Here is a 23885-nt window from a genome sequence, read left to right as displayed (position 1 = left end):
TGTTTAGTCCCTTCGGGCAGTTTCTTGGTATTCATCCAAATCCTAGTGCAGCTCACTGCTCTGCTGTCAGGTGATGATCACAAGACCGAAGGCTTAATCCTCCTCAGCTCTACATAAGCGAGAACATAAATTAGAGTCTTTCTTAATGTGCATGTAACCGACTGGAACGCAACATGATTTGGCTTTAAGTGTTGTTTTCACAGATGTTTAAACTATCACTGAATCTAATTTAAAGATACACAACTGGGGACCGAAGCAGACTGGGATTCCACACTCTTCAGGGGGAACTAATCGACCGTCTTCTTGCTGGAAGTTGATCTACGGACTGATTTGTCACCACTAACTGGAGGAAACAAACAGGTGAAATAGGATGAATGCTCTGGGTTTTGGTCTTCTTTATATGCTCCTCTGGCTTGAGCCTGCAGAGGCTCAGTTCCCCCGCGTGTGCTGCACAGTGGAGGGGATCACGTCCAAGCAGTGCTGCCCCGCTCTGGGCTCAGATTCTGCCAATGTGTGCGGCTCTCTGTCAGGAAGAGGAAACTGCTCAGCTGTCAGAGTCGACAGCAAACCCTGGGGAGGACCGTACAGATTGAGAAATGTTGATGACAGAGAGAGGTGGCCGACTAAATTCTTCAATCAGACTTGCAGATGTACTGGTGAGTCATGTGCACTTGTATTAAATATTTCCCTGTGTCATGCTAAACCGAAATAAACTCAATAAAATCAATATGATTTGATACATTAAGTTTGGTCTCTGTGTTTTAGGTAACTTTGCAGGTTATGACTGTGGTCAGTGCAAATTTGGCTGGACCGGACCAAACTGTGACCAGAGGAAAGCCCCTGTGGAACGGAAAAACATCCACTCCCTGACCCCCGAAGAGCTCCAGGAGTTCCTCAATGTCCTAGAACTGTCTAAGACCACAACCCAACCAGACTACGTCATTGCCACCCAGCACTGGCTGGGACTACTGGGACCAAGTGGAACTGAGCCCCAGTTTGTCAACATTTCCATCTACGACTTCTTTGTCTGGCAACATTACTATTCTGTCCGGGACACTCTTCTGGGTAACTAAGCACGGTCACATTTCTTGACTAAAAAAACAATTGTAACTGTTTATGTGATTGATTTATCAGGAACATGATAGGAGTATCAGGTTTACAAAAATATTAGGAACGTGTGTATTTTTTTTTTAAACTAGCTCTGCACTGTGTGGCACTATTTAAGATTGCGCCAAGCATTTCCAGATTTTATCAGTTCATATAAGATGTAGACCTAATCCATAATACTGTTGAGCACATAGATTTGAGGTATATGCAGATTTATAAGGGTAGAGTTAAATATATATATATATTGTCGATCATAATTGAAAAAGCAGGCCTTTGTTACCATTTTCCACATTGTTATCAAAGCAATACAAGTTGAAAATCTGAAAAATCGTGGATTGTTACAGATTTTGGTGTTAAAAAAACATTAAGAGGAGCAGCAAATTGTGTTTTCAAAATGTTTTTTTACTGTGACTTTAACAATTTATATTATTTGCAAAACAATTAAAAAGTAATTTGTTAACTCATGAACAAAAGGTATAGTATTCATAATTATTTGACACGTTAGTGTGTGATGTGCATCATTATTGCCTCGTGATCAGTTTTCTTCCCTGTAGGACCCGGTCGTCCCTTCAAAGCCATTGATTTCTCACACAAAGGACCAGCATTCATCACCTGGCACAGGTATCACCTCCTCAGCTTAGAAAGAGAGTTACAGGTATGTGTAATCTTCTGAAAACATGTTTTTAAACTAATTGAATCCCATGAATGGGAGGAATAAGAAAAACTATGGTTTATATATATTTTTTATTCAACCAACCGGTTCGAATATACAAGACTAATGTGACAGTGAAAATGTAAATTTCTCAGTTGGGGGTGCGATTTTCATTAAGTTATATAATATTTGTTTATCCTAAACTGCAGTAAGAATACCTTGGAGTTTATGTATTCTAGAACGAATGTAGAAGACTTCTGAGATGCAAAAATATTGGTCCAAAATCTAAAAAATGCCAGTGAGAGACAAAAAAGCTGCTAGGATATATAGATGTGACCGGATCCAAGCTGGGGAAGTCACAGTTCCAGTGTAGCAATCAGAGATTGCATATTAGCTGTTAATTAAATGTGTCTATTGCCTGCAGAGATTGACTGGCAACGAGAACTTTGGGATCCCATTCTGGAACTTTGCCACGGGACAAAAGGAGTGTGATGTTTGTACTGACTCTATGCTCGGGGGCCGAAACCTTGACAACCCGTCTCTCATCAGCAACCAGTCCAGATTCTCCAGATGGGGGGTGGTATGTGACAGGTTAGCGAGGGGAAAAGGGGATAGAATTGAGACTGTTGGGCAAATGAATGCATGTTTTTATTGGTAGAAACCACAATATTTCTGTTATTTCGTTAATTTTCAGTTTGGACGAGTACAATCGCCTGGTAACTCTCTGTAATGGCACCAATGAGGGTTCCATTCAGAGAGGGATCATGGGCGGAGGTAACATGTCTCTGCCCACCATGACCGATGTCAGAAGTTGCCTTGGAATCAAAGACTTCGACAGCCCTCCATACTTCACCAACTCCTCCTCTAGTTTTAGGTACAACTCATCTGTCATAGTAGAAAAAATATACCTCCTGCTTCTTTGCAAAACTACTGTTGAACAGACTTTGTTACCAACAGAAATGCTCTGGAGGGGTTTGAAAAACCAGATGGAGAACTGGACGAATCCGTCACTAACCTTCACAACCTCGTCCATTCCATGCTCAATGGAACCAGCGCTTTGTCTCACTCTGCTGCCAATGACCCCATCTTCCTGGTCAGAGTCTGATTTTATGTTGTAACTTCAGGTAACACGGTAGCTTTGCTGTTGCTAAAATCCCTGTGTTTTTTTTAGGTGCTCCATGCATTCACTGATGCCATTTTTGATGAGTGGATGAAAAGGTTTGTTCCATCCAACGCCACCTACCCAGATGAGATGGCCCCCATTGGCCACAACAGGGACTACAACATGGTTCCCTTCTTCCCTCCGATCACCAACGAGGAGATATACGTTACATCTGAGCAGCTGGGATACTCTTATGCCATTGGCCTGGATGGTGAGCAAGTGTTAATTTTTGAGGAAATACGTTTCACATTCTCACAGCTAGATGAGGCGATCGACTCCATTGTCATTTTTGGCTGGTAAATGTAAGGCTATCTTAGCTTAGCAAAAAGACTGCAAACGGGAACAGTTAGCCTGGCTCTACAAAAAGTAACACAAATCAACCCCACAGCACCTCTAAAGTCAACTAATTAACATGTTTTCTCACTATTATCTTTGTTTAATCTGCACATCTCAAACTATTCTTTTAAACTCACTGACTCCCACCTCAAATCGGACTACAAGGGTATAGGATTGTCTCTAAAGTTTGTTGAGCTCTTGAGTGACAAACAGCTGGCAAAGAAGAGAAACACGTCTTATGAAAGAATTACATCATGTAATACTGTAATCATTCTGCTTTTACATTATTATTGTTTTAGCTTGAGTATACATGCTTGCGGGAGCTATTGTTGGGTGGCTCAAAATTTTAAATTAGCCATCAGAGGGCAGTTTTTGTTGCAAAACACAGTGAGGCCTATGAGATTTGAAGTAAGAAATTTCAGTTCATTGCTGAGCAATGTTGAGTTGTTTATGTCAATTTATAGTCTCCTGTAAACCTCTCAAATCCCCATTCTAAACCTCTTATTTGAACAAATATGACTGATATTTTCATTTAGTTTGTATATTTTGCTGCAAAGTATCAATGACCATCTCCACTTGTGCTTCATCTTTACAGACGCAGATGGAGGGCGGGCTGTGTTTGTGCTGGGCTCCACTCTGGGGGGAGTCTTCATTGGTCTCTTGGCACTTGTCCTTATCTTTGTGCTCTACCTGCGTCAACGGAGAAACAGAGGCTTTGAACCTCTGATAAAAGCAGACTTCACAAATAGAAAGTACACAGATGAAGCATAGATGTTCTGTACAAACCTTGTACAAGGTTATACAAACCTGAGAAGGATGGAGCAGCCAATCACCAATATTCTGTATGCCCTACTGTGATGCAAGAGAAAAATATGAACCCTAAATCAGGACAAATGTTTTAGAGATCAAATCTATGTAAAACACTTATGCGATTCATGTAATATCCATTAAAACATATTATTAGAAATGTCCCAAGACCAATCAAAATGAATGTATACTTTAACTGGTTACATACAGTTTTTTTTATCTTATAAATGCACATAATTTTATGCACATTTTACAACACAAATATACAATACATATCTATTGGAATGTTTTAATAAATATTTATTCTCAATAAGAGTAACAAAACACGAATGCAATCATCTCAATTGCACTGGAAAACAATAAGGCATATTTGCTCAACTAGTTGTTTGCATTTCTTAATTTGAAATTAGATTCAAACGCCAAACCAACCGCATTATGATTTGACCCCATACAGAAATGCATTGATTGTAAAAAAAAAAAAAAAAGAATGTTGGAAATAAAATTTTTCAGATAATTTGTCCCTCCAGGCATCCATTTTCAATATTTTATAGCAAAAATAGTACGATTAAAAGTTCAATGATACAAAACATAAAAAGGGCATCCTGTAAGGTCAATATTCATAATAAAGAATCCTTTTGAATGACACCTTTGACATATTTTCTCTATATTTTCTGTACGTGCAATGAGAATGCAAACGCTGACTTAAATGCAATAAAGAAACGCAGAACAAATATTCACTGATATACTGTGCAGGGCATAACACTGGTTAATTCCTTGGCTTTGTAAGCTTAGCTGGGCTGCTGTTATGGAGCTGAGGGGCTCTCAGAGAACAGTGGACGTACATACAGGCTGGGTTTTGTCCGCCCCCCTCAGCAGTGCCAGGCCTCTCACATTCTCTGTAAGTACGCTCTACTGAGGAGCTTCACTGAAGCATTCAGGCCTGTCCGGTCTCCACAGATTCTCATTTCACAGGTGACTGTGGTCGGCTTCCAGTATGTCTGTGCTGCAGACACAACCGTTCAAGCTTTACAGATAAATCTAGAGGCCCTTTCTTTGCATTTCCTGTAACCACTTTGTGCTGTTTGCAACTTCCTCTCCTAATAATTCCCCCACACTTAAAATACCTGTGGTAATACATTTGCAGAAATAGCAAAAGATAACTTTTTATTCCTGTCTAACAGTATTTCAGTTTTGTAGCGTTTTAAACACTACAATTAATTATAATAGCTATAACATCCAAACTCTGATAGTAGTTACAGGATAAGCTTTGCATATTCAATCACGCATGCAAAAGTGGCACCTTTTTAGATCCTCTATGCAAATTAAGAATTCCTGAAACTTAAAAAATATGTAATATTTGTGACAATATTTGTAGACTAATCTGAGAATACAGAACAAAACAATTTTAGCTCCAATTACTGGAAATTAATGTAAAAATTGCAGCGGCAGACTTCCATCTGTGATGGTGATTCTGTATTGAAAGGGTGTGCTTTTCATGCTGCAATCTCCATTTACACATTTACAGACCAGGGTCATGATTTTCAATTACTGTGCCTTGATAAAGCTTATTCATGTCCACAGAGTATGTTTTACATATATTTTATAAATGGTTGATTTGATTAACTCTTTCCTGATGGGCATTGCTTGCAGATCAATAGTGCTGGAAAGTCGTGAGATAGAACTTAGGCACTGGGTGACTACTTAGAGACAAGAACCTGTATTGAAAACAAAATAAAAGAAATATATTATTGATGAATGAAAACATATACGTTAGTGAGGATTAAATTTTGTTTAGTCCTCTCAAACATTAATTAATTAATTAATTACTCTCCGGGACATGCACCCCACAGCACCACAGAACCAGCATCACTATGACAGCATCATTGCATGTTGGTGATACCTTCTGTTTGTCAATACTTGTTCCACATTAATTCAGCCGAAGCTGTCTACTCCTGAAGCCAAGCTTGAGAAACCAGCATGATATGAGAATATTGTGCAGATAATACATTTGTTGCAAGGCAAATGAGTATATAAAAAGTAAATCTTATCCCTTTTAACAAAATGTGAGTTTTAGCAAAAGGCAGCTGTTGAACACAGCAGGCCCATGACCAACCGATGTTATACCTAACCTAAGCTCTTGTCAAATGGTTGACATTACTGAGAAATAAAATATAAAGGAACATGATTCACTGGTTGCATCTGCTCCAAAAATCATTAATTGGCACATGATTTAATGACATGGAACGAGGATTCAATCAAAATAGCTGGAAATCAAATGTTTCAGAATTGTAGGTCATTATCCCTTGTATTTGTTTCAAAATATAATGTTAACCAAACATTAAACCTCTTATAGGTAGATCAAATAACCACATTCTCAACATTTGTTCAACACAACAATTTTTGCAGAAAGAAAATTGAAACAAACAAAGTGCGTGTTATATTTTTCCACATGGAGACCTACATTAATACCTGCCATATGTGCAAGAAATCTCTGAAGCAGAGTTTGTTGGTTTGGCATCAGTGTTAGGTGGTGAAATGATGCCATAAAATATCAAGCATAAGGATGGCGCTGCACAATCTTTGGGAAAGTGGGAAATCACGATGTATGACTAGAGTCCTCTTGCCTCCAGACTGGCAGCCTGAATACTGTCTGCTTGAGTGTAGCTCCAATCTGCCTGAATACAAAAACTGCAAAAAGAAAAGAAAAAAAACTCAGCATGTCCATGTTTAGCCGGTTCCTCCAACATTATCTCCATTGTCGGTGGAGTGCCAGGGCGAAGAGGGACAAAATGGTTGGCAGGGCTAGAGAGGGTGCACAGAGCGAGGCAGCGTCATCCACCGGCCCGCTCCGGTCGGCTTCCACCATCGGGGCTTCGGTGGCAGCAACGTTCATTTCTGTGGGGCAGACCTCTGTGCAGCCGCTGCCACTGGCTGAGCCGCTACCTTCATCACCTGCAACAACAAACACACGCCAAACTGAGCATATCACTGAAAATGGAATATGAATCAACAATACAAGCAGATTTTACAATCATTCACTCTTCTTTATGCAACTTTTTCCAGTTTGACTTAAGCTGAACACACAAGCAGATAAAATATTGGTTAATGGAGGTGCATCAAGAAAAGAAATGGCATGTACAATGGCAGTTTGTATCTGTTTTTGACTCTCTGTGAATCCCAATTTGATTATTTTTCTTTGGATGGATGGGCTTTGTTGGAGTGGAATTAAATGAAGGAGAATACCGCACATCCAACACGCTGCCTCCAGGTTTCCCCATACCTTGATGAAGACTGGAACTGGTGGCATTTTTTTCTATACACTGCCTGTGTTAGTTATTTGCACCTGCAGTGGCTCCTGCGGCTTTACTGATGTTGATTACCTCCGCTTCAAGGTCAGGTAGTATTTCAAAGTAGACAGCTTATCAAGATGAGTGGCATGGTGGAGAATGAACTTGACCAAACAGGGAGACCAAGACTAAAAATACATTTTCCTCCAAAAGTAGCATGTATCACATGTGTGTGTGTGTGTGTGTGTGTGTGTGTGTGTGTGTGTGTGTGTGTGTGTGAGGTAAATGCCAATTGCTTACTCGAGTCTTGAAAGTAGATATCATTGCCGTTATAGGCGTTTTTCAACTTGTTGGTCATCACCCTCAGAGCCATGATCTGCTGGCGTATGAGTGTGTCTGGGCGGGTGATGTCCACGACCACCTCAGGATTGTTCACCTGGTGGGTCAGTCCATCCTTCTGAACTTCAGGGAAGTACCTTGAGGTTAAAAATACAACAAAGGGAACTTTTTTTTTGACAAGAAGCTTGTGAAAAGAACATGAACTCTGGTGAGGGCTCATTAGTCAATGAGAAACAATATTTGTAACATTAGACAAACATATTGAGTTATGTTAAGCTACGAGTCTAATTTATATACAGCACTTAAGAATAGCCTTTTGAGGTTTTAACAACAACATTTTCCTCAATCACGCTTGACCTAATAATCATTCAAGGTAATATTCTGACATATTTGTGAGATATTTCCCCAGGAAAAACATGTCAGCTGCCTGCATTCCTGTCTGATATATAAGCAGCAGGCCACCATGTGAGGCCATTCCAGAGATTGTCTCACACAACAGCACTTGTTTCCCATAATCCCGGGTCACTCTGGGTGCCATACACCTTTGACATCTCAGTGAGTTAGTTCACATTTTATGTTTTCTTTTTGGTCAGAGAAAATGACAGCAGCTTCCTTATGCAATACCAATATAGAGGGTTAAATTATCAGCTTCAAGGGCTATTCAAAGAATTTAAAATATGAATGCTGATCATAAATCATACATTGTATGAATAAAAGTAGCACAAATCAATTAACTGTGACCTCAGCCATGGCTACGGGCATTTTGAGCACTCGTGCAAATGTTTTCCTTGACAATGAAATCAGATTATCATCACGCAACATGGTGGCTGCCCATGTTCAAGAAGAATGAAAACACTACTCCATAACATAACCGACAATTTGTAAAAGTCATTAAAAAAGGAAATTATACTTTATGGTATACTATGTTGTAATCAGAACGATCAACTAGTGTATTTCAGAGACAACTTCCTTTTGTTTGTATTGCAAGCTTCTGCACGGTTGTGTTTTAATCAAGGAAAGTAAGTAATCTGGTCCTTAATTCTAGGATCAGACTGATTAGGATTAGTGGAGTTAAACAGACTTTGGACTTCTACGTAACCTTTTGTATTAGTCTGCGCCCCCCTGGGCCATGGTGCACTTACCTGCCCTTGGTGTGTCCATTCCAGCACTCCTCATCACTGGCGTTTCCAGCGGTCACTCTGTCCTCCACACATATCGCCTCAGGCATGTTGGACCAGAATTTCTTTGACAGCTTCAGTTTCTCTTTTATGTCAACCACCTAAGCAAAGACAGGGGTTGTTACATGGGAGGAAAAAAAAGCCTGTACAAACAAATCAAGGCCGTGTTCCTATAGTTGCAGCCTTAAACGTCAAAGCTGAAATTATATACACATGCATGAGTGAAGAAAAATACAGATTTATTGGGCATTCGTACACAATTTGTTGAATTATGCATTCTTTATCAAGAGCAAGAACATGTGTAAAAAGACAGATCAGTGCCTTTGTTTCTTTTAAATGTTGATGACAACACCCTCATTTCTTTATTCATGCTGTCACCCTCAAAGTATTACAACAATCATATATATATATATATATATATATATATATATATATATATATATATATATATATATATATATATATATGACAAATGGTAACTGAGCTGAAGTATTCTTAAGCTCTCCGTCACTCATGATACATCTCATTTGTAAACTCATTATACAACTGCCCCATCGTCCCTTATTACCACATCTTATCAAAGGGATTATAAATCTTCGGATTTAACCCTGAGACATCTTTACTCCCCAAAAATTATTTGGGTTTAATTTTCCTTCCACGTCGACTATCGAATGTTTGCATCATGAAAAGTGAGACCATGCAGGCTCGCAGCAATAATTTCAGCTTGAATGTCAGACTTAAATGCTCCTTTGCATCCCGGCCATGTGACACAGTCAGATATCGTTTCCTGACTTGAGCCTGTTGAACTCCAATCTTTCATCAAACACAGAATTTGACATATTTCACTGAAGCTGAGGGAAAGCCTGATAGCAGAAGGTTGGCCCCATTATCTTTTTCCGTCTGACTTGCTGCTGGCTTACGTGAAATTGTAGTGAACCTGAGCAGAACATGAAAGGTGCTGTACTGACTGTGTGACGCTGCTGTAGGCCCTGACTCTGCTTTTGATGTGTTAATCCTGTCACACTGATGCCAAAGCACTTCAGCAGCTCTGATGCTGCCCAGAGGGTCAAGGCTGCACTCAATGCAAGAGATTGACTGGCAATGTTTGACTAAACCTCACACATTAAGTTTAGTTTAACAAGTGAGAGATTTGCCTTTTTTTTTCTCAGGATCTGCTGGCAAAACCTGGCCAGTAAAAAGTGTGAATTAAACTGGGAAGGAATGTATATTACCTTTAGGTAATATACATATTTAATCAGCACCTGCATTAAACACAGTGATGCCATGTTTCACATGACTGACATTAGAAGGGTTTGCTATTTAATGGGCAGAGATGGCAGACAATGTCTTCATGATTATTATACTTCATAATGTACAAAGTTGAAACAAAGCTGTACTCAAACATTTATCTGTTATACAGATTGAACATTTATTTCAACCACAACAAGCACATCTCTCAAACACAACGCTCTATTGAGACAGATACTTGAAAGAAAGTCATTGGTAACCAAATAAAAGTACTCAAGGAACCTAAAATACATGAAATGTATGATGTTGAATGCAGAAAACTGTACTAAGAAGGAAAGGTGGAGCTTTTTTTTTCACACAACAAAAATATACCTTTCACTTCATAACGTAACGTAATGACAATGAATAGATGATACGACTGCAACAAGCAGCCCTGGCATGCAACTAGTTGCTCTGCACACTAGATGGCACTATGTCTTTTAAAAATGGGGAGGCAGATGAAACCAACCAGGCAGAAAATACAGAGAGGAAATTAAAAAGGGGGGAAAAATACATTTTAAACTAAAACCAATTATGCTTACTGATGGTGTTTCTTTCATATTAAACTTCAAATTCACACAAATCTCCATGTGGTCTAACATACAGCATGTCATTGCCATGGAAACCGATGAAATTTGGAAGACCAGTAAAAAATAATTGCGTACCAAGAAATTGACAGTACTAACAGGAAAATCATGCCCACGCTTTCATCACAGTGTATGAAGGTGATGGCATGTGACGAGGTAGAGTAAGTGTGTGTGGAGTGTTACAGACTGAAAGGGTTGATATCCTCATTAAAGATCACAATGAATATCATAAAAAAAACCTCCCTCTTACCTCACAACATTGCAGTGCATTAGTTTTCACTGACCTAGATGAATATTATCAGGAAGTGTGATCATGAAGACATTAAAGGTGTTATTCGTGTGTGATACATGTAGTTATGTATAATGGCTGACAAGGCAGCTGATAGAAGCATTTACTCACCCGATGAGCAAACCACGATCGTTAGTATTATATTTTTGTCCTTCAAAAGGAGCTTGTAAACATATGTAAGATATTAAAGCATTCCCAACATATGCAATGTGTCACAAGTGTTGGCCTTCTGTTTACATTAACTAAACAAATGTTATTTTTACTAAATGCACTTTTCCACTGACACAGAATATTATTGTTAATATGACAGATAAAAAACGGATTTTGTTTTCCTTTTTTTTTAATGCCAAACCCCTACTTATTGTAGTTGAATACAAATCATGTATCTCCAAAATGCATCTCTTGTCGATTTTACATTTTTATAGAAATTCTCACATTTTTAAAAAGGTAAATTAACCTTTTAAAAGCCTATTAGACCACCTGAACATGTAACACTTTACTGTAAGTCCCCATATCAGGAATGTGCCACATACAAACATTTAAAGAATGGTATAACACAGTTTTGAGTTGAATATATTTCCCACTTCCACTTTTGAATGAAGGCTTGTCCTTTCGAGCTTTATATGGCCTATATTATCAATTATTTTTTATAATTATGAAATAGAAAATCTGTTTGCTTTTGATTTACAGAAGTACTGCTAGTCTTTGGCTAGTTCTTCATATTAGGGAATACAAATATTTTAAATGTTTGTAAATATATTCATCAAATGGTTTCAATGGAATATAAAGACATTTGTCTCTTTGCACAATATACTCAACAAAACCTTTTTTAAATATATATATATATATATATATATATATATATATATATATATATATATATATATATATATATATATATATAAAACAATGTCTGGCATTTTTGTCCACAAGTGAAACAATCCTATCAAAAGACCAAAATGAAAACGGCTTTAGTCTTTCCATTATAAAAGAGTTTCACACACATTGGTTCCAACTGAAGAAAATGGGTGAGACGTATATAGTTTTATTGTTTCAAAAGGCTCAGTAATCTTTTTTAATATCCAGGCACTGTAGTTTTAAGCAAATATCACTAAAGCAGACTATTTTCAGTAGTGGAACAATACACATTTGGTGCCCCTTAGTATGCAGCAGGACGGTGTTTGTGGGATTGTCTCAGAACAAAGTACACCAGCCGTGTTTATTGAAGGAACGTGTTCCCCAGTGCGGCAAATTGATGGGCTTTTAATAGTTTTTGGATAACAATGCAGCTCTATGGAACAGAAGAATAGTGTGAAATGTTTTACATTTTTGCTTCAGAGATAAAGGATCAAGTCGTTGGTCTGTCTTTTCTGATGTTGATGCCAAAAACACAGAATCTCGCCAGACTCATTAAGCATCAATTTCAACCTGTAGGATAAAAAGTTGCACTAAGGTGTCGTTTCGCCAACTCTTCCTTTACTCAAATATATTATTTTCTCCTTTGCCCTCTGTCTCTCTGCTTCCTGTCATGAAGCATATACGATTTTATGCTTTTTCTCTCTCTTATTCTCAGCCCCCTTGCTACTCTGGCCCTTTTCTCTCTTTGGTCTTTCTCTCTGGCACCACTCTTATAAGTGAAAGTGATGGTTTCATGGCTAGCTGGCCCTTGGTTTTAGACAAGACTCCTCTTCAAAAAAGCTTTGTGAAAAATCGCCTCTGGTCTTTCTTTCTACTGTAATACAACCGTGTGTGCCCAGTCATCTCTGGAGTGCATAGCATATATATACTCTTCCATTGTTTCTCCTCGAGTACCAAAATGGAAATGAGCTTGAGAGCATGGTAACAATCACTCAATTCTTCTGCCACTTGATGTATGATTAATCTTGTTATGAATCTCAATTCAATCATCAATGTAATCAAACCAATCATCTATGATGCTTCTCTATCTGCGCTCTGTGTGTCTCCTCAGGAGCAGGAAAACAGGAAGTCTACCCAGCAGCTAAACCTTGATAGAGAAGATTAATTTAGCAATAAACAGCACTGAAACGTAGCCCATAATGTATTACAGCTCACACAGCTTAGCGGGCTACGATCCAAACATAGCCTCACCGTTATCTTTTCTTTTAACCATGTACACAAATCCACCCAAACATACTGGATCCAATGTTTACCAGCTGTGTAAAAGTAATTGGCTAGCTTGAATGGACAAACAAAGGAAATGTTGACAGATAATTATTATTTCCAAAAACAAAAGTATGACTCAATGAGATAATGGTGTTAGCCGGCTTAAAATATCTGTTTACACATACTCCAAATATTTCTTGCAATATTTATCCCCAGTCTTGTTTTGAGCAGACACAAGCTGGACAATAATGATATTGTGATATTAGACTAGATGTCTTAGATTGTGGATATCATACTAGTGTTGTAGGGATATGTGTTGTATTGTCCTGGTTATTCTGTTAACAGGTGGCAGCTGTTTCAGTTTAGCACAGACATGTGAGAGAACTGTACTTTGACCACTGGTTTTCAGATGCTCTTGCCTATTCTCAGATCAAAAGCTGACGTGTCACTGCCTTTGAAGCTGTGTAGTCACACTCCTGGCAGCAGCACAATGTCAGCAACCTAAGCTTTTATCTGGCTGTTGGATGATGCCCGGACGTGCTATCTGCCTTACAAAAAAGAGAATTATGTGGTCAGACTGTTGCTCAATTTTTTAGTCTCAATACACATCACAGTGCTGCCAACGCTGACCTACAGTGTTCAGCTGGCTGTTCGGTCAGCTGGTAAATCTCCCTTTCTCTCGCTCACAACCCTTCCCTCAGCTTATCAACCGGTCTGACTCACCCACAGTTATAACACCTCTATGTTGTCACTGCTTGACAAAGAGCATATCCCTCTGCTGCAAGTCTGAGCTAAATTAGTGCATGTTCAATCTAATCATAGACTTGGCAGCAGGTCTCACCACTAAACCACAAGGGGCAGACAACTCCTCGATCAACTTATTTTCCCTGGCAACTGCTCCTCCTGTCTGCGTTAAAATAGTTTTTCATTTGATACGAATGCAGTATTCTTCCTGCATCTCAATTACAGAGGTCAGGGAGTCGGTTATACTCATACCAAGACCTTGGCCATGCTATAAGTCTCTCCCTGACCAGTGACCACTTTGAGGAAAGGCCGAATAGTTTCTCACAAGAAGGAAGTCCGCAGTAAGAATATCTCTGCCTCTTCATCACATTCTCGATCAAGTTATATTGTTGACTGAGCCAAAGCTAAAGATTATTGCACCCTCCTTGCTATGTGGTCATGTTCAACTGCCAGAGTGCTGACGCCTTGTGGGTGCATGTCCCTGGACATAGCTGTTTAATCTAGTGTCTAACACGTCATAAAGTCCCTCTCATTGGTTCAGGTTTACAGATTCTCTCAACCAAGACTTGCCATCTGGACTCCAAAGTACTTTTAGCACATTAAAAAATCGGTGGAGTAGAAATAATATTGGCTAGCCCAAAGCAAACCAAGAAAATGACCTCTGAGATATAATGTTTTGAGTAGCAGTTGCCTTCCCTTTTGTCAGGCCTTGTTTTGTCCTTGTCTGGAAACATTCACATCAAAGGTGACTGGCAGTGTTGCTTAGAGCAAGTAACTACCAGAGTGCATATGGATGTGGCCTGTTATCCAATCAATATCCATCAACAGAGGGCAAAAGCAAATATGTTTCCCCTCAGTGACTTCACAGATGAGGCTAAAGACATCGCCTTGCTGTTTATCTTCCACTGCTCACACAGACGGGAATAGTTCACCAAAGCAAATCACGGTTAGAAAACAGAACAACCACTTGCAGACTAAATTTTGGTTGGATATGACAGTGGTGGTTTTGGTCCTTCACTGCCGGGCTACATGATAAATCCATTTTTAGCATCATTCTGTGGGCCATTGCCCTTTTTTCAACTCTCAGCTGGAGCCGCCCTCCTTGTTTCCCCTGATTGCAACTGATCACGTCCTAGCATAAATTTGACACAGCAGAATACTTCGACCTGATTTAACGCACACATCTCGACAAAGCATCAGCCTCGGCAGTATGTTCATCTTTCTTATATCTCCTGGCGAGAACACTGTCAGTGACAGCAATGTGATGTTGTTTTAATGCTGCTTCCTGGCAGTAGATACTTGTTTTGATTTCGTCTTGTTTCGCAGGCCTGTGTTTTTTAACAGTAGCGGAAATGCTGAGACCCATTATAATAGTATACAGAAAATGAGGACAGGACACAGAAACTATTGAGGCAATCAGAAAAATTATATTCATCACTTATCTTGCTTACATATACCTTAAGATTTCAAATAAATCTGCCATAGGAAGTACTGTACAACATGTTAACGTAGTTGCGTGGGAACAATATATTGGATTTGTTTTCATACTATCTCACCATCTTGTCAAATTCAGTTTTGATTCCATACTTTAGTAGGATGAAGCTGAATACTGAATTAAATCGCTCAGTTCTGTGACACACTGGAGGCATAACTTTATTTTCAACTTTCAACAGTGTTCATTGTAGGAGAAATAATTCATCATGCCTTTAATTTAATGTGACGGCGAATATCTGTGTACCTTGAGAAAAAGAAAAGCAAAGAGCAAAGAACAATAGAGAATCCAAAAATAGCAGGAGCTGTTTTGTTACAAGAGATGCAAGATTACAAATCAACGACTTTGGTCTCTTTAGGCTAATTTGATCACTGAGAAACAATCCCCAAAAATACATCACGTTTCAAAAAAGCATCCAAAAAACTAATGATATCTTACATTTAAAGGATTATGCAGCTGTCCTTTGTGATTGTGACTACCCAGTTAAAATGTATGAATACAAAGATGTTTTAAGAGCCCAACTTCAACTGGCGGTAACTGTATTTTTGTCCATATTTCACACAACACAAATGACAAATTGCTGCTTGTAATTGTAGTTCATGTAATATTTACATACTGTCAATGTACAATGGGAACTACTCTACGGCCCGTTTAACATAATATTGCCTCGAACCATTTGCTCAGTCCCACGGTATTTACACACTTATGCACTATGGCATATCATGGTGAACAAAATGTATCACACAACGATCCCACAGTGAGAAAAAAATGACAGAATATTGATGAAACAGTGGTGAGTTTGCGCAGTGCATGACAGGAGAAGTTTGAAAAAAGGAGATGATTAAAGGTTCTGCTAAGCTCTGTGGAGAACTGAGCAATCATCGGCCGGCCTGCTCGCTCCCTTCTGCCCTTGTTCCCCTGAGAGGCAGGCAGCCCAGAGTGGATTGAGGCCAATGTGCCTCATTAATGTATTGACAGATATGAAAAGTAGCAGAACCTTTAAGGCACCAGCATGGTAATACATGGCATGGTACCATGCATCAGCATGGTAGTCTATGCATTAGTGTATTATATTATTATAGTCTGGTGTTATAACTGTTGATTTGGCCTATGATTGTACCTTAAGAAAGCATTGTAAAATTCACACATTGTACTGATTATTGTCAAGATGATGAGGACAGGACACAGAAACTATTGAGGCAATCATATGAAAAAGGTAAAAACTGAACTAAGAACACATTATGTCCAGAACTGTTCAATGTTAAGTCCAGAAACTGTAAACACCATTTACAGTTGTCATTTTAAGTGTCTTACATCCCTGTGGCTAAAAGCCAGACGCACTTTAATACACTTTTGTTGACACCAAGACAAATAGACGCAACCTCATAACTCCAATCATAAATGTGATTGCATCTGCCTTGTTTTTTTCCCCATCGGTAGATACATTTACAGTCTAGAGGAGGGATCATCTGAATGTACTTCCTCTGTTAGCAGCAGACTACACTTCACTTCTAGTTTGACCAGCGTCTAATAAGTGTGTCCCTATTGTTATGGTTAGTGGCTGCTTGTGAATATCACATGATAATTGTTTCTCAAATTATAAAAAAAAAAAAAAATGTCATAGAGCAATTTGATGGGCCATTCCTCTCTGGGCACAAGTGATCAATCACTTAATTGCTTTTGATTTACTCCCAAAAGTTGCTGCTACACTTTCCTGTAACTAGGCCTAAGTTGTTTGACTAATGTGTCTTATTTTTCACTTTTGGTGTAAAACTTGTTTGCTCATGAGCTGACTCCAAAGAGCTTTCTTAAATGGACCCATGACTCCCTACTTTGTGATACAGAACCCTGTTTTGCTACTACAGTTTATTTTCCACCTCCTTGGACTAGACAAATGGTGAAAGTGTGAGCATCAAAAATGGTTTCAGAAGCATTATTGTTAGATCCACACTGCCGACACATGCATGCATGAAATATGTCAGAGTTTTACCCAGAGAAAAAACTAACATGACAGCATTGTAATACTGGTGACTTTTGTATTACTTTTAAAATGTCTCTGTTATAATATACCTAAAATATGAAAGAAGACTAGGACTTGTTTAGTTCGCACTTTTAAAGTCTAATGCATTAGAAGCATTACTTGTGTTGCCTTGTGAATAACATCAGTGCATTGTGGATGATACATAGTCTATAAATGGTTGCTCAATACATCTTGTGTGATGTCTTAATCTCACGACAGGAAAAGAGTCTTAAAGCCCTGGTGTACAGTATGGATGTAACCCATGTGCCTGATTGAGATGGATTGTGAATTAATATGTTTCTTTGCCAGACTCATTATTTAATTATGCCCTTCCATCTGACAAAGACATGGCTGTGTAATGAGGGAGGGCTGGGCTTTCTATCCATCTTCATGCACAGCTCTTTTCTCTCCCTCAGAAGATGATCATTTTCTCTCATGCAAGGAGAGAACAAGGCTCACAGCCACAACAGCACCTTCTTTTTTGGAATGAATGTTTAATATATTTATAGAAATAACTATGAAGAGTTTCTCCTGAAATGTATCTGCTTTGGTGGATGTGGTAGTTTGTGGTGACTGTTATTACTGGTCACCTTGACTGTCTAAACATACGCCATTTAGTGTGCATTAAGCAAGACTCATCTGCATGCATACCCACACAAACTGAAAACCTTTACCTACATCCACTATGGCTGAATGCTCTTTTAAATAAATGTCCTGCTCCACACTTACACAATTACAAACATTGACTAACTGGAAGCTGTCTAGTATAATGCCAGTCTGATCTGTTGGTCACTGGGCTCCACTAGAGGAGTTGGGTGTTGTAAATGCCTTGCTCAAGGAGAAGTCAACACTGGCCTTGGCAAGTTAACAGGGTCTGTATGTCACCCTCTGAAATGCCAGCCTGGGGATTGAACTAATACTAATAAGTTGTGTGAGTGTTTTATTTTTAAGAAAGTCATTAAAAGCAAGCAATTCTCAAAAGATTTACTCTGCATGAGAGATCATGAATTAATGGAATGTCTAACAATGGTAGTAATTAAATATTGTATGTTTTGTAAAAATTAAGACTTTAAGAATTTTGGTCAGTTGTAGATAACATATTCAGATTACTCATATTCACAAAGTAAAAGTATAAATACTCCATTGTAAGTAGTTTATGTGGTAGTAGAGTGTAGCAAAACAGCAATTTGAGTAGTCTTTGAGTAAAAAAAAAACATCACTGATAATAGATTTTTAGAAATCTATTATCAGTCCAGAGTCCTCTCAGATATTTTCTTCAGGAAACAGCAGCAAATTAACCTGGAAAATCACACAATCATCCCAGATCAGCTCCACCAAGCTGCATCCTGATGAGCAGACAACCTTTTTCACCATGTGGGTGATGGACACGGAGTCAGTAGATAATGTTTCCACGTGTCGGCTGTTCTGAGACACTAACGTGAACGCTTGGAAAAGAGAAACATAGAGTACTATCACTGCTGTGAGGGCACAGTGCAGATGCCTTCACAAATTTGCCTACAGTGAAATGAAGAGTGTCTTCAGCCTGCGGTGAAATGCCACAGCTGTACACCACACGCAGAACAATCCAATTCGAGTATCATTCTTTAAAATAAAGACGTTACTGACCTGTCATTATCGCCATTGTTTGTTTTTCCCAATTCCATAGGAATAATGAAATAAGCAGTCAGACCAAACTTGTTTCTGCTGAGGGGTGATTTACATTTAAAAGCATGAATGTGGTGTATAGGAGTTTGTTACACTCGACTGAGTTACAGTCAAACAATGCCTGACCAAGCGATTATGCCACGTATGCACATCGAGACTATTTATTTTGTGTGGTCTCAGAAAAAGTACCAGTTATGTTGTACTGATTCTGTGGAATCCACATAATTGCATGGCTTGGGCAAGAGTCAGTAGGTACATCAACTCAGAGAAAGGAGCTGTGGACAGGCCCACTTTGCTTCCATTAAGCTGTATCCAAAACAAGAATGTTTCAGTGGCTTGATGTGCTCTTGGATTGCAAAAATATAATGCCAGGGTCAGGATTTTGGGAAGGGAGTGGTCATGCTTTTTTCCCTGACAACTGACTTCACAAACCACACATGGATGTCCTCCTCATTGTTTCTTACTGGACATGGCAGAGCATGAGAGAGAAACAAGATTGTGTGTATGAGTATTGCAGTTTTACTTAATGTTATACTATTACAAGTTAATATTTTTTCCTCACATGGAAAGTGATATCCTGGTTTCTACCATTTGCAAAGTTATTACATTATGAGACGCTACACAGCTTAATAGATAGTTTGGAGCAATCCAGTCTCCATCACTCACAGAGACCTTTTTTCCCACCTTTTTATTCTATACTCTTCACACTTACTCATATTCATCCAGTCATGGAAGACTGGAGCCAAAGCAAGGGAAAACCTCTGGTAGATCACTGGTCTCTCGCAATGCTCACAAACAGACAGATAATGACAGAGTTACAGCTAACAACAGTTTATTGACCTGCATGGCATGGTTGTAGGAAACTTGAGTGTCTCAAGAGAAAACAAGACATACATACAACAACAACAACAATACCTTTTTCCTTTTAATTTCTAAGCATTGATCAACCATGCTGCCACTTTTTCTCACAGAAGTCTAGCCAAGACCACAGGATGGATTGTCTCTTTTGGACTTGAACTACTGAACTGCATCCACATTGGCACAATTAGGCATATAGCAGACCTCAGGACATAACACAAAACTTTAAAAAAAGGAAAAACCATGCACAGAATTTCAGTTTAAATAATTTGAGTCTCTTTTGTTGTTCAGTGAAAAGGTCAGAGGTGGCTTTTAGTTATATTCCGACTCCAACCGAAAAATTATGCTCAAAATCATGCATGTGCAGAGTTAAGATATTAGAAGGCTGTCCTTACATTCATTATCCAGAGTTTGAGTTTCTCTGCTCACCTCAAATCTGAGCTTAAGACATGAAAGCATGATTTGTGACATTGCAACTAGTTGGCAGGTCAGATTCCATTAGGTATCAGTTTCAAAAAGGATAACTTCAATCAAGTCTCACTGTTTCCTTAGAGTAATTATCAGTACCTTAGATTAGTAAAACTACGCAGTATTTTAGAAGATTACGAGCAGATGTTAAAAACACATGACCAAAAAATAAACTCTGTTAACTTCTATTAAATTTGTGACCCTGGGTTTGTAACCACTGTTGTCTAGCAGTTTTATTTTTTCCTACAACATTATGTGAAGTGTTTTACTGTTTCAAGCAACAGTCTGGTAAGGTTATGACTAACCTTAAGGTGTATGTCTGAATGCACGATGAATAGCCACTGTCAATTGTTGACTTTGGTTTCCAAAAAACATTGGCTTATGCCAACACTACAACAACATGTTTGACAGGGTGAGAAAGGCAACAAAATAAAAGAGAACAGCAGGCGTAAATCTTATTTGCACAGTTAAAATAGGGTGCTTTAATTTAAGAACAATTATAGCTTAGTAGTCACAATCATCGAGCCTAAAAAAGTATCATATTTTAATATTAAAGATGTAAATGTTGGATGTAAATATAAAATCATATAATTATATCGTTACATAATGAAGGGAGCTTTTTAATCCATCCGGGATGTTGGAGCTTTCATTTATTAATAATCAAGGAAGAGCGTGCACATGAATAACCTTGTAGTTGCTGTTGATGTCTTTCTTTTTTTTATTTATTTTTTTTACATCTGATTGATTTTCAAGGAGTATCCTCTGAAAGCTTTGTAAAAAGAGAGTCTAACTCTATTTAGGAACAAACAGTTATGGCAATTATTGTTCCCCACAGGCTCTTTCTACAGTCTAATCTTGTCTGTGTCTGGCTCTTATTGTTTATAGTGTTATACTGATAAAATGCAAGTCGTGTATAACACAAGAGACTAAAAGGAACAATAAAACTACTCCAAATTGAACTGCAGCAAACTTGTTACAAATGTCAAATTAAAAGCTCCACCTCTTATCTATAATCCGCCTCTGAGCCCGACAGTCTGTTGTGCCTTTATCCCCTCTTTGGACTTTCAAATCTCCATTTCTCTCAGAGCTTTGAGGGCGTGTGCTCTGACAGAATGTCAGGCAATTAAACAGTCATGGCTCATTGAGCTGGAGGTGGGCCTGCTCCTCCAGGCTTCTCTATAGGCAACAGAAGAAATGCGACATTCTTTGACTTAAAAAAATCGGGACAAGAAGTTCTTATCAAAGGACACCTTAAACAACTGTCAAGTTTCACAAGGCTGAGTAGTGTCACTGTTACAGGTAATTATCTAGTGCCAGAATGTAAATGAGGACAGTGTGAGGGACAACAAAAATGTGCTCTCATAGGGAATACAGTCATGTCCCTGCTGCAAGATAAACACATGAATGCTGCCACATTAATGATGGCACGAGGCAGCAGCTACAGGAGACTCACACGTTCACACTTATTCTGAACGTACACCAAGTGTGAAAATATAACATGCAGCTGATTCAATTAAGAGACACACATACTGACAGAAAGCTTCCGGTAAAAACCTGTTTCCATTCTTCATTGTATTTCCATGGAGCTGGTCAAAATCTGTATTTGCCTGTCTGTATTTTGTTCATGCTTGAAATGGAAAGAGAATCGATAACCGTGACAAGATCTCCCACGACTGCAGTTGCAGACTGACAATATCTAAAACATTCAAAAATACAACCAGTCTAAGAACTTCTGCAGGTGTTAAAGACAATAAATACAGTGTATAGTGTATGTGTGGTGTTATTAATTACGATGCTTTAAAGCATGTTTTAGCTTACTGTCTTGGTTTGAAGGCCGACAACCTTCAGTTCACCCTTTCTGCTCTCATCAGCAAAACGTTTTGCGGACACATCACGGCTGTTTAAGTGAAAAAGCTCTCATGAAGCCAATGTACACTATCTGCTCAGCATCAAACTGAAAGGAGACAAAGTTAACAGCTAGCTGGTGAACATTGTGAAGCCTTTAACAGCTAAAGAGCCAGATATTTTATAAGGAATTAGCGAAAGCCAGAAGCAGAGCGAATATCCGCCCGTTTGCTTGAACCATGACTCCAAATGAATGCTAATGCTGCTCCGTTGGGATTTTCAGCAGACACCTGACAGCGGTTGAAATAATAGATGCGAGTAAAAAGAGAAACCAAGCCTTCTCTTTTTCTTTTCATGAACCAAACAACCCCCATTACGTTATGGAAATGTCATGATTTGAAGTTACCTGTGGCCACTATGATCAGCATGGATTCCTCATGCACATTCCTCTCTGTTTATAATGGAATTTGCTGCTCAGATATACTGCTCTTGCATGTTAAAGATAAGTCCCTGTCACTGTGCCCCATTGTGTCTTCACAGGCTAATTGCCCAGTTATTCATGAGCAATCTGGAGCCCCCCCATCTTCACTACCTTTGCACCATGGCCCAACACTTCACTGCTCTCACCTCACCTATTCCAGTTCTGCCGGGTCAGGTGACATGCAGTTTGGTTGGCTTCCTGAAGGAGTTGACTTTATTAGCTATGGCAATGAGCGTCTTAGCCTGGGATGTGTCTCGAAAAGATGTGGTGGTTTACAAAACGTGGATCTCTCGAAAGGAATCTTTATGATCCGAGGACATCGTTGCACGCGGTCTATAATCCCAGTGTAATCTGTAAAATTCCATGTTTAACAGCCGATACTTTGATCCTATAATACACAACAGTGGCCAATATCGAGGCCAGAATAGTTTCTGTATTAGATCCTCTAATACGTGGAAGACAAAATGCTCTTTTAGAGCCATTTTGATGAGACTGGGTGACACAGACTCCCATGTGAGATGTAAATGAGACACTTTGGACACAGACTACTGGGATTTACAGGTCAAGATACTTGTTTGTTGTAATGCTTAGAACACAATGTATTCCTCACCACACAACATTAAAATATCATGTTCGCTCTTAAAGCACAAAACAAAAGACAATAGTCCCAACAAAAAACATCTGAAATTTGTATAAAATGTTGAACCTTACGCTGTGTTGCATCGCATTCCAAACAATCCTCTGGTTTGCAGCATAAAGGCAGGGAAAGAGAAAGTCTTAATTAATTCTGTGTAGGTGCAAAAAATCATTGACGGACATGAAAAGCTAAAAAGGAAACTGCTATACATGAGATATGAAAACTGTGTGCAAAATGAATTGGTTTGTGGAAAAACATAATTAGCATTGAATAAAACAGATACATAATTTATTGTTGTGGGATTCCGAGAGACAGATGGCAGAAAATATTGCTGCTTTTCAAATGATGTATTCATTAGCTACATAACCCGCTATTAACCTGACACAAAGCTCTGAGACATTTTATTTAGCATGTTTAGTGGGCGAGACTGCCTTTCCACTAAATATAATTCATACGTTCGGTACTTTTCAAAGGTCAATAATGCAAACAAAAATGTTTGATTTCAGGTGTCGCCAACATA

The 23885-nt window shown here is 38.8% G+C and overlaps 2 protein-coding genes across 3 annotated transcripts in view; one reads left to right on the top strand and one right to left on the bottom strand.

Annotated features, from left to right (window-relative positions):
• Positions 1-249: 249 nt before the first annotated feature.
• Positions 250-4702, top strand: dct (dopachrome tautomerase). The gene is made up of 8 exons (XM_068572319.1): positions 250-656; positions 766-1065; positions 1662-1762; positions 2184-2350; positions 2454-2633; positions 2717-2852; positions 2931-3132; positions 3853-4702. The coding sequence occupies exons 1-8, from the start codon at positions 371-373 to the stop codon at positions 4026-4028; spliced, it is 1548 nt and encodes a 515-aa protein (XP_068428420.1). The 5' UTR covers positions 250-370; the 3' UTR covers positions 4029-4702.
• LOC137782740 (glypican-6-like) overlaps positions 4344-23885 on the bottom strand; it is a 70375-nt gene continuing 50833 nt past the window's right edge. Inside the window, exons 7-10 of one of the 2 annotated variants that reach the window (XM_068572316.1) lie at positions 23440-23469; positions 8833-8969; positions 7652-7827; positions 4344-7016 (exon numbers count right to left, since the gene is read on the bottom strand). In XM_068572316.1, coding sequence (XP_068428417.1) covers positions 6811-7016; positions 7652-7827; positions 8833-8969; positions 23440-23469 — 549 coding nt within the window. In that variant the 3' untranslated portion in view covers positions 4344-6810. The remainder of the gene's footprint in view (positions 7017-7651; positions 7828-8832; positions 8970-23439; positions 23470-23885) is intronic. The other variant, XM_068572318.1, reaches the window with a different exon arrangement.

The sequence above is a fragment of the Clinocottus analis genome, unplaced genomic scaffold (assembly GCF_023055335.1).
Source record: "Clinocottus analis isolate CAN_PGR_092001 unplaced genomic scaffold, fCliAna1.0.p SCAF_12, whole genome shotgun sequence".
In the NCBI taxonomy this organism is placed as follows: domain Eukaryota; kingdom Metazoa; phylum Chordata; class Actinopteri; order Perciformes; family Cottidae; genus Clinocottus; species Clinocottus analis.
The sequence above is the reverse complement of the archived record's forward strand: the minus strand, read 5'-3'. Positions and strand labels throughout refer to the sequence as shown.